General features: G+C 42.7%; 1 protein-coding gene across 5 annotated transcripts in view; it reads right to left on the bottom strand.

Annotated features, from left to right (window-relative positions):
• madd (MAP-kinase activating death domain) overlaps window positions 1-12,884 on the bottom strand; it is a 50,350-nt gene extending 37,466 nt beyond the window's left edge. For all 5 annotated transcript variants that reach the window (XM_079186297.1, XM_079186301.1, XM_079186298.1 and 2 more), the window contains exons 1-4: window positions 12,698-12,884; window positions 5,600-5,812; window positions 3,764-4,414; window positions 1,046-1,349 (exon numbers count right to left, since the gene is read on the bottom strand). In XM_079186297.1, coding sequence (XP_079042423.1) covers window positions 1,046-1,349; window positions 3,764-4,414; window positions 5,600-5,658 — 1,014 coding nt within the window. In that variant the 5' untranslated portion in view covers window positions 5,659-5,812; window positions 12,698-12,884. The remainder of the gene's footprint in view (window positions 1-1,045; window positions 1,350-3,763; window positions 4,415-5,599; window positions 5,813-12,697) is intronic.
• Window positions 12,885-12,954: the final 70 nt, after the last annotated feature.

Raw genomic sequence — 12,954 nt, 5'->3', positions numbered from 1 at the left:
CGTCTGTTACGTCCCTGCTAACGCTTCTGGTATTAAAGATAGGCGAGACGAGGAACAAGAGTCTTTCCTCTCAGTCGTGCGGTGTCTTTTTTCTTTTTACCCATCATGCCTTGTCCACCCTGCAGTGAAATGTCTGATGACGGTCACTCAGGATATTTCTCAGGAGGTCTTTGAACAAGTTTAATTGTGGACATAAAGCAGAAGAAGCCCCTGACCAATCACAGCACACTAAATATAGCTTTGCTTGTCCTTTCTCCTTGGAACAATCAGGTCAGTCTTAAATAAATTCCCACTGGTGTTTTGATAGCAGCAGAAGGCAACCACACATCTCCTCCTGGCAATAATAAATATAGATGAAGACAAAGAGGCGGACCCAACTGATTAGAGAGTCTGCATCCTGGACTCACTGCTGTGCCTAGCACAAGGTATCGTTAGAATATTATAGATACTAGTCCTCTTATCGATTCTGCTCATCTGTTCGGTTCCTTATCGATACTCTGATCGGTTCTTTGTGATTATTTTGTGAGAAAAAAAAAAAGACAAAAGAAAAGAATCTACATTGCTTTATTATTTATTATACGTCTTACTTACGCGATACAAAAAGTCTGAAAATCTTTTTAATACATTTGCAGCTTAACAATTAGCTAAGTGATTAGCTTTCATTGATTAGCCTATTCTTATGTTCAAACTCCGTAGGGCATTGGACGCATATGGACGGTCGAAAACTGCATTTCTGCAGATTTATGTTCTGCTTGTTCACCAAATGTTTTGATAAATTGTTGGTATACTTTTAAGGGTTTTATTGCATTTATGAGATTTCTCAGCATCTCCTCAAATTACATTTTTGCTCTCTCAGCCATGATGCGTGTCTCACGCTGAACTGAGCCGGTGTTTGTCAGAGTGAAGCACGAGATCTCCCTTTGTAACCTCTAAAGTACCGATAGCAGAACCGTTAACTCCGGACCTTATCAATGCTCCTTATTTAGAATCGGTTCCTGCTTAGATCCAGGTTTCGGGGTGGATCCCTCACTGTGCCGGTCCTTACCTTGTGCTCAAGCATGATACAGCTGAGGACCTGAAGACAGGAGTCCACGCCCAGCAGCTCCAACGGCAGGTGCAAGGGGAAGTCCACCATGGAGAAGCGAGAGTTGTCCGGCAGGGCGAAGGTGAGCGCCCGTTTGAGTTCATGGGGCAGGACTTCCACATCCACGCGCCTCTGACCGGCCACTGGTACCGGTGAGCGAAGCAACCGGTACACCCAGGATTCAATCTCCCGCAGGTCCGCCAGCAGCTGGCTGCCTTTCTCCTCCACCGACAGCGCCCCAGTGAACACCCGCCACATGGTGTCCCTGGGAAGGACGTAAACAGAGTGCGTGTTCAGAGGGATTCCTTTGCATTTATCTTATTCATTTCATAAATTATTTGTATTCATTCTTTATCTTGATCGATAAAACATTTTTAAAAAATGCCTCTAACAAGATTTCTAGTCCCAACGAAATTCAAAGACATCATGTGACCACATGACGCCTTCGAGTGTCATAATTTGGCTTTATTATAATGGAAGTTTGTGATACTGTCAAAATGGATTTTACAGGAACTTTTGAAAATACAAATCATACTGGTCTGATTGCATAAAAACTATACTTTTTTTTTTTAATACTATGACACTTTTCCTAAAATGATCGATCATCGCAATATATTTAATCAAAGCCTCTGTATCAATACTTATCATATTGCCAAATTATGGCTGATACACAGCCCTAATATACAGTGATTCCTATTTCCATAATCAAAGAAATGTCACCAACATGCAACATTTGTTACGCTTAATAAATAACATGTATTGATGTCAGTCAACAGTCATTTTTAGGATTAAAACAGATTAAACTAAATCATTTGCTCATTTCACAGCAGCAAACAGCTACCGCGAGGCCTCCGCAAACACTGACCAAATCACTAATATAACGAGCAAATGAGATCGAAAACACAAGAGAGGCTCTTAAGCAATCACCGAAATATTGATGTGCAAACCCTCCATTCTACACACACACTGTGTCATTAAACCCTCTCTAGAGTGTATGCTCAGTGTGTGTGTGGTAAGGAGGGAGATAAATCATTAGTCCTTTGGAGCCCTCCCACCAACTGCAGCTGCTACCCAAAGGCAGCCAGAGACCTCAATCTGTCAGAGCCGCCATAGCATAGAGCGAGCTCCCAGCCATTATGCAACGGCTCTCCTGCCTCTCTGTCATCGCCACGACACTTTTCAACCAACCATGTCGGGGGAGGGGGGGGGGGGTTATCAGTTCTGTTCTGCCTATGGCTTTAACAGCCTTTTTTCGAGGCTCTCAAGACAGATCTATATTGATGATATCGCGATATCGGCTGCAGCATTTTAAGTCAAGGTATGAAATGATCTGTGCATTAGAACCATCACTAGAATCCTTTGCTGCGCTGGTTATACAGCTATAAATAAATAGAACACACGTTGGATGACCAAAGCCAGTGTGAAGTGACAGCCTAATTAACACTTTGCCGCTCCTAAACTGCAATCTGTTGTGTCACCCATGATAACTAAGAGCGCACTGCAAGTACAACATCACAACACAATGCCACGACAAAATACAGCGTACACAGCTGTGGCTACTTTCTGCAGCATAAAGCAAATAAGAATCAATCAACACGGCTGGTTAATTAAGAAGAAAGATCACCAAACTAAATGATCCACTCTTTGGTTCTCTAGTGCTGAATGCCGGTTCTTCTTATGAAGTGGGTAAAGCATGCACAAATTACATAAAGTCTATCCGTACCTCAGCTGAATCTATGGCACTGGATGACACCTGTTAAATGCACGGTGTATGTTTTGCTTGGCATTATTTATCATGGAGGTGGAGTGTGATGATAGCATAGAGCGCACTGAGAAAACACGACACAAGCTGCAGATGGCCCACAAAACTGCATGGAGCCAAAGACAAAAGCCCCGGTATTAATTGTGCAACACAGACAGACACATAACAGGTGGACAATGAGAGGAGCAGATGGGGGGGGGGGGGATGAAAACATCAGCTGGAACACTGTAGAAGCAACAAATCATTAACGTTTCTAGGTTTGAGACAGTAAAGTGAAGCCAAAAGGATTTTAAGCGACTGTATCAAGCCTGTCGCGTCAATAATTTGCCAAGTCAGCATGAATGCAAAGATGCTATTCAACATCTTACAGATGATGAAGACAGATTATCAAGCATGAGCCGTATTTACCTATTTATTTTTGTTATGAAGCATGCTATTCAATTTTATTTTGAGTGCATGTACAGATTTATGAAAGACTTACCGCCCCCAGCCCTCTAGAGGTTCAGTTAAATCAAGTCCACGATACCAATCGCCGACGAGTCAAATTCAAGGACTTACAAAACTGACGGTGTGAGAGAAAATGCCATGGTTTCATTAAAAGCAAAAGGTTCTATTACCTTGGTAATATGAATGAACTCTTGGACAATCTGCCTGATCTGGCCTGAAGCAGTGTCAAAAGCAATAAGCGTTCTTCATCTGGCGAGCATGAATGTGGTCAGTAATTTAACGGCAACCAACTAGATTTAGCTCATTCTAGTTTGTTTTGATTGAGCAGGGGCATCTAAAATACATGCATATTAAATAATAAATTCCACCAGGGTGGAATGGTAGACAAAAAGAAAAATACAACAATAATTCATTGGTAAGCGACGAAGAACAGCAGCATGTATGCGTGAAGATGCCATCTTAAGCCTCACCTCTGGGTGGTGCGAGGGAGCCCGGCTCGCAGAGTTAGCCTCTGACTGCAGCAGTCCACCAGCCTCTTCAGAATGTACAAGCATTCCCTGAAGGTGGAGAAGAAGGGGTAGTGGCTGAGTATGCACAGGGAGGTCAGCGTGCTGTTGCGGTTCCTGGCGGCCATCTTGGCAGCGCTTCGCCTGTGCTGCGGCGACTTGCCGGCGTTCAGCTCGGCACCCGGTTGTCCGCTCTCTTCCCCGGAGGCGTGCTGAGGTGCCAACTCGGCATTGTTAGGCGCCGACAGCCCGGAGGCAGGGCCTCCTCCTCCGCCGCTGCTGCCGTCGGACCCATCGCTGGTGGTCTCGGTCGCCTGCGCCGCCGTCTCCGCGTGGCCGCTCTTGTCGCTGCGGGCGCGGTGGTGCCCTCGCTGAAAGGAGCGGTAGAAGTTGACGCAGATTCCGTAGCGGGTGATTCCCGAGTCCTTGTCCGTCAGCGTGAAAACAAACGAGGAGTCGTCGCGGAGGCTGACCCTTCGCTGGCGGATGCTCAGGCAGCCCTCTGGTTGGCAGAAAAACACCACGTCGGGTGGGAGCGGGAAGTCGTGGTGGTCCTCCAGCGGGTAGCGGCGGAGGAGCTGAGGAGTCTGGGCCACACTGTCACTGCTTGGTTGCCTGGAGGGGAGATGGAGAAACATTTGTTTTGGCTTTAAAGCAGTTGTATTGCCGCACCCATCAGTAGTTATGTGGTTTAATTGAGCCTTCGCTCAGCCCCGCCCCCCTGCTGCTACTCTGTGAAGCTGTCAAAGCTACCATGGAGCCCACACTGTCACTAACTGAACTCTCTGAAGAGACTGTCACATTTTTGAGAATTTAGCTATTTCCGTGACCTCCCTCTTGCTCCTCAAACGACATTTCCCCTCCCAACGCTGTGAATTATGGGTAAATTTAGACCAGACCAGATTTAGACATTGTTAAAAAGTGGAAAGATTTTTGAATTTTTTGACGGTAATATTATTGTTTTTGTCAATGGAGTCTTGATTATTTAGCTGTCGTTTCTGGTTAAACAAAAAATTATTTTACTGGTTAACAAAAAGCTCTTTCTCTAAATGGCCTCTTTATTTCATATACTGTTAGAATACTGTTCATGTTCTGCGTTTGAGAGCGCGGGACTTTTTTGTTTCCTGTGCATTTTAACAACTCATATCTGATGTATCTGCACATCCATCACCTCTCATGTATAACAACCGTTTTGAATTTAACTTGAAATGGCCATTAAGTGATGAGGGAAGCATTTCATTAAGAGAGGAACCAAAGAATTTGATCAGTTGATAGCACAATGCAATCCCACAACCATCAAATTTACCATAAGCATAACACTTAAAATCCCTAAAATGATCCAGTACAGGTGCTCGATGACCGGCTCTAAAAACAGCGGCAGTCTAATTTCAGTGTTCCTGTGAATCATCCTTTCCCCCCTTTGTGGCTGCTGTGCTACCATCCTTCCTTATACGTGTGCTACTGCTGCATCAACTCCAGAGCAAAAACTTGTAGAAGTTAGAACAAACTGGCCTTTTCCAAAACAAACAAAACCGTGCAAGAGGCATGTCGGCGAAGCGTTTATGAGTCACTGCAGGCTACAGGTAGAAGATGATTCAGCTACCAGGAAGTCCAGTTTGTCTGCTCACCATACGCTAGGACACCACAGAGCGGTTTACGAATCCTACTGACTTGACGACAGATATTTCATCACTAAACGCCGTTTCTCAAAGCAACATTTACAGGCTCCCTCATGACTAGGTTGACTCTGATATTCCTTTAAACCAAAAGTGCTTGTAGAAGTGGGATTAGGGTTCTTACCTCGCTCCGACCACCACCAAGTAGTCCAGAAGACGAGGGCACACTTTCTTTTTCTCCATCTTGGACTGACCACGTTACGTACGTCACGGCATCCAAGATTTATGTTTTCCTCTCGAGTCACTGGTGCTTTTCCATCACAGCTGGGCGAGTTCAGGTGTACAGTTGAAACGCAGCTCCTTGAAAATCATCGTGATGGTTCAAAAGAAGTCAAACCTGTAACACAAGAAGAAGACAAATTAACTCCTTTAAGCAGAGATGGTCAGATTTCTGACACTGGCATCGATGTTGGAACAAGTCTACTTTCACGTTTCTATGAACACAATTAAACAAACACCGGAATGTAAACCAATGAGAAATCTGGTCCCCAGCACTGCAGAACACAGCTGCACAATTAGGCTAACTGTGGCATCATGGTTTATAGTCTGACTTTCTCTTTGAATGTTGAGGACGATAAAAGAAGTTGTGTGGCTTAATATTCCACTCATGTTTGCAGTAGCTCCCACTTTCCCTGAACCAATACCACTACTTTTACACCACAAATGACAGTTGAATACAAAGCCCTGGAACATAACTGACGGTTATAATAGTGCGAGATGTTTTCTTGCCTTCTAACAGCATCGCACTTCTGCTGTCACATCTACATTTCACTTTACACGAAACGAAAGACGTTAGCGACGACGTCATGTAAGACGTTGTCATTCACACCGCAGGCGATGAGACGAGGCTGGCCGATGCACAGAAGCCTCCAGCAGAACGTCCAGTGAACCAAAAATAATAAAAGGTATTAAAGTGGCCCTAAAAACAGAGCAGCGTAAAAGATGCATGGTGCTTTGCTATGAAACTTTGATAGTGTTGCCGGTGTTTTAGCGTTGGTTTTTCTGTCAGAGGATGAGGACTGTTCAGTAGAGGCTCAGGGATATGTAAGCAGCTGAGGGGCCTCGGTGGAATAATCCTCCTTCACAGCTTCAACTATGGCCCTTAAATCCCTGTCAGGTAACTCAATCAGCCCCCTCTACAGAGGGATACTCGCCACCATGGAGCTCCATTCCAGCATCATCTCACAGTCACAGAACTGTAATCTTCACATTATTAGAACAGCAGGACGGAGAATGTATAACAGTAAAAATGTAACATTTAAGTCCCAGTGAAGCAGAACTTATTTCATCTCTACTACAGAAGGGAAAAAAAACAGATACAGCGTGGTATCACAATAGTTCGCTTGGCAATATTGTATCGATACACGGAAGCCAAGTATCGATCTTTATTATGTAACTATTGATATTGCAAATACGAATTGACGAAATGTAGACTGTAATACAAACATTTAATAAGGCAACATTTATAAACAGGTTCTTATGACGATGAGGACTGACAAAGCTATTGTGCTGCAAAAATTAATTATTTAAGTGACATAAACCAAGTGCAAACTTGGATCTGATTACATAAAACAGATGTTGACGAACGGCATATTTAGCATTTGAAAAAAAAGGAAATTGATCCCAATACATGTAATCCCAATACTCAGTGTTTATAAAGTCAATAATACCATATCATGGGGCCTCTGGAGACTCCCACTCCTCATCTGTACTTTGAGATATTTACAAGGGAAACAGAATATTTGAGCAGTGTACAGCTACAAGAGATATAAATCAGATCCTTTGCATTTGACCGATAAAAAGTGGGCGGGCGTCGGGTGCATCCGCGAGGGTGAGGAGTGTCCACGAGACCAAATTGATGTCACACCATCACACACGGCCCTTAGCAGGGTTTTTTTGTGGGGCAGCTTTTCGCCTGCCTGTGCACATCCAACATTTTCTAACTACATGGATGAACCATGAGGAACTTTGAGAATGTCGGTTTACTGCGAGGAGAAACCCGCACAGAGTATAAAAGATCACAATGTTTCCTCGTTGTGAGTTCACCTCAGCTCTGTCCTCGTGAACAGTGATGTAGCTGAACCGGAGCTACAGAGGACTGTGGCTCCACACCACTGATGGATGGAAATCATGATGATATTACTGGGTGAACCTGGTCGGTGCTAGTTTCCATATGCACCCTTCATATTTCATTTTACTGGAAGAAAAGATGATTGGATTTGATTTTTTTTTTTTTTTTAATTGATTTTCTTGTATTTTTTCTGCATATATTGCATATATACTGCATATATGTGCACAGCATGACCGAGAATGTAATCTAAAAGGGTAAAAAAGGAGTTTTCCACTTCATGTCAACTTCCCTGACAACATTACACAATCAATAACAATATTCCTGCTGCTTCGCTGACAGCACATGATCACAAGTGAGCTGTTCTTTAGTCAAACAAAGTTGCAACCACACTGGTGATGGTCTCCTAGAGCGGTGCTCTGGATGAGCTCCACATGTGATGACAATGCCCTCCATTTAAAACAAGGGGCGGGATTATATTAGGTTTAAGACTTTTTTCCATTTACAGAAACACTGTTTTTTACATTGCCACAGATATGTCATGTGATGTTGTTAGCTGCAATAATGTGACATGTTACCGATATGCATAAGGAACTTGCCACACCCTCAAACGAGGTCAGGATCAAACTGCTTCATCGACATCTACGACTGTTAGTTAACTGCCATCCACAGCAATATAAACAGCATGAAAGAGCACAACAATGTCATTTTCATTACAAAGAACCACTGAGTCTTATTGAGACTCCAGTCAGTCTGTCTCTCCCACAACAGATTTCTCCCAGCATGATTGTAAACGACGTCGTTATAAAATGGCGGCTCTACAAAGAAAGCCCTTGCTCTGTCATTCTGAGGGACAAGCACCGAAACGGCCAACTCTTCATGCTTTAAACTGCTGAAAACCAAACGTATGTACATTATCATATCATATATCAAGTCACAGTGAAGCAGGGACCATGCAGGGGGAAAGTGTTAAAACATAGACAGCAGGGATAATCCCACAGTAGCAACTGTAACACGCGTGTGATGAGTGACAGAATCTACTTTGTGTCGTGTCACGCCACGGCCAACAGCCTTTTGTCTGACGCCAAACAAACGGCACATTCAGAAACTCCACCCTGAAACGCAAACACTGTTCCCAGAACAGCGTTTCACTGTCTCATAAAGGTTGTTATCCCTGCACTGACAAGCTAATGGATGCATAATTCAACCAGCGGTTCATACGCTGTGCTATTTATGCATTCCAGTTGAAAGAGTAACCCGGGAGGAAAACGACCGGATCGTGTTTTTCTACTACAAAAGAAAAGGTGACGACGTCGGTCAAACTAAAGTCTGCACTTCAAGCGATATTTTATTTACTGATCTGTGAATTCATTCAAATCAAAAAGACCATTACTAGAAAGATTTGAGGGTTCATACTTATGGCATAAAACATACAAATAACTGTAATAAATAACTATTAAAAATGGAATGTGTGCACATTTCAGAAGCGTTATAGAAGCTGTTGCATCAGCACTTCGTTTGGTTGGATTTTGCTCTTTGAACCTCTTTCCCTCTGGAGAACTATGGAGGCTGCGTTGGCCATTATAAATTAAAGTTTTGACAGTTTGTGTGCTCAACAAAAGCATGGAGACCCACTCTCACCATGAGGTCTTTGTAGTATTACATGAACATAAATAGGCCTTTTGAGATCATAGTATTTGATAATAAACATAGATATAAAAAAATGTACGCAGAGCCTCGACATCATAGGTTATAATGTCAGTACATTTAAGTAAAATACAGACTTGACTGAGCAAATGAGCCACACAAAACACAGGCGTGGGTAATAACTTAAAAACTAAAACAATATAAAAGGTAAAAATAAAAAAATGTCATCTAATATCTATATGATCTTTTTGCATAAATTGTTGTTGGTTATAAAACAGAATGACAATCTCCAAAGTGACCGACACATGAAATGCACGACTACATTTGAATTGATGTCACATTTCACGTGATGTGCACGCTGCAGTCACACTTCCTGTATCAGGGCGTCATTAACCCCAGCAGCCTGTGTCCATTAGGGGGGACTTTATCACAGAGGCCTTCAGATGCATTATGGGTCTAATTATGTCTAATAGCTCCACTTGAGAGTAGGGGAGCCATTCACAGAGGGACATAATACAGAAGTGAACTACACTCTTAATGGAGCATGATGGTAAAATGGTCAAAATGTTACTTAATTACAGAATAGACCCCCCAAAAAACACAGCAGCTTTAGCATTATGAATGAGTAACGCAGCAGTATTTGATGTGTGCGCGGCCATAAGAAGACTTAAGCTGAACTACGTCTGGCTGAGTCAGCTTAATGTCAGCTCTCGTCACATTTAGAATAAATATTCAAATACACTGCCAGCCCGACACCATGATACTTGTATTTGCATGTAAATGAACGAGAAGACCAAAGTAAACTGTCACTGCCATGAATAAGTAGATCTGTTCAGAGAGCGAACATAGGTGGTGTTGAAACACTTGTTCTTCACACTATTCTATCTTTATCTTCTCGAGCGCGGATGAACCGATACGACTTGTTCAGTCCTAATACAGAACCCTGGGCTTTAGGTGTCGCCCGGTAAAGAGCACCGATCAGATGTTTCATTAATACGCTGTGTGCTTTACTCTCACTGTGTGGAAGAGACTTGGATACATTTAAATGTAAGGAAACACCAAGCTTCACTTAAACATTTGTTTCCTAACCTACAACAACAATATAACAAATAAATATACCGCGGTTTGTTCCCCGCGTGAAACTAAAAGTCAACATAGATGTTTGTCACATAACTTGTGTACTTCAGTACACTTACGTGGGTATTTTAACCTAAACAACGACCTTTTCCTGAACCGAGCAAAGTGGTTTTGTAGCCTAAATATGAGTTTCCTCTGAAAACAGAAGTTTATTTAGAAAAGACTGATTGCATGCAACGAGCGGAAATTGACGCTTGTTGCACGAAAAATGAGGAGTAACTTTTAGTAAGATATCCTACTAACCGTTGTATGAGGATACGTCAAATGTATACAGAGAAAGAACCGAATAGCTCGGCTCCATTGTCACCGATACCCGATCCAGCTACTTGAGTCAGTATCGGCCCGATGCTGGAGCAACAACTTGAACCCTCATCACAGCAGAAGGGGAGATAACTCCCATCAACACGATGTCCTCCAGCAGAGAGGGCAGAATCCAGATCTAACCCTCTTTATCTCGCACAAACCATCAGGACAATGAATCAACGTGCGGGTCTGGCAACGCAAACGCTTCCTGGAGCAAAGCCAAAATGGCTATTTTATGAAGCAGCAGAGCTGGAGGCAGACTCGTCCAGAACCACAGCAGTATTTTTAGATGAGGGCGGGTGGACTACACGCCACTTCACTGATTGTATGTAATGGACGAGCTTGGTATTCTCTCTCTCTCTCTCTCTCTCTCTCTCTCTCTCTCTCTCTAATAAAAACAATAAATAAGGGATAAAAGAATCAGCGCAGCACAGCGTAATCCTTCAAAGGAAAGAGAACAATGTAGGTGAACACAACAGATGAGTGAGGTCTGCTTATGTAAGCAGAGAGGTGGATATGATTCAGTCACAGCCATCAGCGGTACGTAGCGATGGAGAGGACACACAGACGAGAGATGAAGAAAGCATCGATCCTCGCGCTCTCACTTTTAGATTACAACGCTTTCCTTATTGATCGTTCCACAGCTGATTGAGCAGATATAAGAACTATTTGGTGCCCTGTCAATAAAACTGGTGAGCACATAATGAGTCTGGATCTCTCCAGGCCTACTCTCCTCTCTCATACGTAGCAATCTCTCATAAAAAAAATGTGTGAAAGACGTTCTTAGACCTCGTCTGGCTTGTGAGGCCCGTGTTTGGCACTTCTGGCGTTCTGTTAATATTTGAGTCACGTTCCATCGTGCAATCTGTCTCATGAAAGTGAGAATGGCAAACGTTTACTTGTACATGGAGGTGTGCATTACATAACAGTAATAACATGCCTACCTTGTTTTTATTAGTAATACACCAATACATTTGTCTTCCCACGACTTTCAAAATCCCTGAACCACAGCTAACAAACCATCGCACGATAGATGACGTATTCGTCCCATTTGTCATTGTTTTATTGTCTATGACCCTCAACTTTTTGGCACATTTATATTTTTAATTCCAACTTTATGTTAACCAGTTATATTCTAGATACTGACTGTTAAGTGTACATTTGTTTTTAGCATATTACTTAGCTTTCTGATGGTTTGTATTGCGCTTTATTTACAATCTACATTATGTTTCCTCTCATCTTATTGAGCCGTTTTACATGTATTGCCATCCAAGTTAAATTTAACTTCAGGATCAATGAAGTTGATATTATTTATTATATGTTGTTAATGCAAAATGTGTGAATCTGTGCTTCAACTGTACATGTTTATTTATTCTTATTTTATATATTATATTTTTTTATATATATTGTACACAGTTCCCCATCTCATTTTTGACTAACAGTTACCCGTGTCAATAAATAATTACATTAATACATATATATTTAGCACCAGGATGATATATAGGTCCATTCATTCAATAGCGCAGTTACTCCCTATTCGTTTCCCTAACATCAATAACAACCTCTGGATTTACTCCAACCATCATTCAATGCATTTCCGATTTAAATCAACTGGCCTCATCTCATCAGTCTTGTTTCGTGTCCGACGCTGGTTTCGATATAGTGTATAAAATGACACAACTGCAGAGAGCGATGCTGTAACGCTTGTTATCATGTATTTTATTTGTGTGTGTGTATCTGACAAGCTGTCAGGCCTTCAGCTCGTCCTACATGTTCACCCCTAAAGATGCATCCTCTCACCTCCACTCTGCTAGCTAGCTTAACGGGTTTTCTACGTCACGGGTGGATTAGCTAAACTAGCTCAAGCTACTGTTAGCAGCTAACGTCGGCTAACGCTAACTGACGTTAGCTGCTAACAGTAGCTTGAGCGACTTATCTTCTAAAATAAAAGCCTGTCAAATGTAGAAAATAAACAACAACGGTGGCGACATCATAAAGCAGTAGCCGCAATTGAATTGAATTATTTTAACGTTAAATAGCAGAGACGTTGAGTGAGGACATCCTTACCTCCTGCTAGCATTAGCCGGTTAGCTGCTAACGTTTCGCTGCCAAATTAAAAGACCAGCAGCTGATGATGACCTGGGTGGGATGGGAACCCCTCCGCGGTCACAGAGAGGGGAGAAGAGTGGGGTTCAGCCTTCTTGTTTTTCTTTATATCATCGGTGTAACGTAGGAAATGTCGGCTGCAAAAGAGGTGGCGACTTCCTCTAACGGGCTCGCTGCGTAAATAAGTGATGCGAAGTGCGTGTGTGTGTGTGTGTGTG

This window comes from Pholis gunnellus, assembly GCF_910591455.1.
Source record: "Pholis gunnellus genome assembly, chromosome: 1".
NCBI classification, from domain to species: domain Eukaryota; kingdom Metazoa; phylum Chordata; class Actinopteri; order Perciformes; family Pholidae; genus Pholis; species Pholis gunnellus.
Note: the sequence above shows the minus strand (reverse complement) of the source record. Positions and strands in the feature narration are given on the sequence as shown.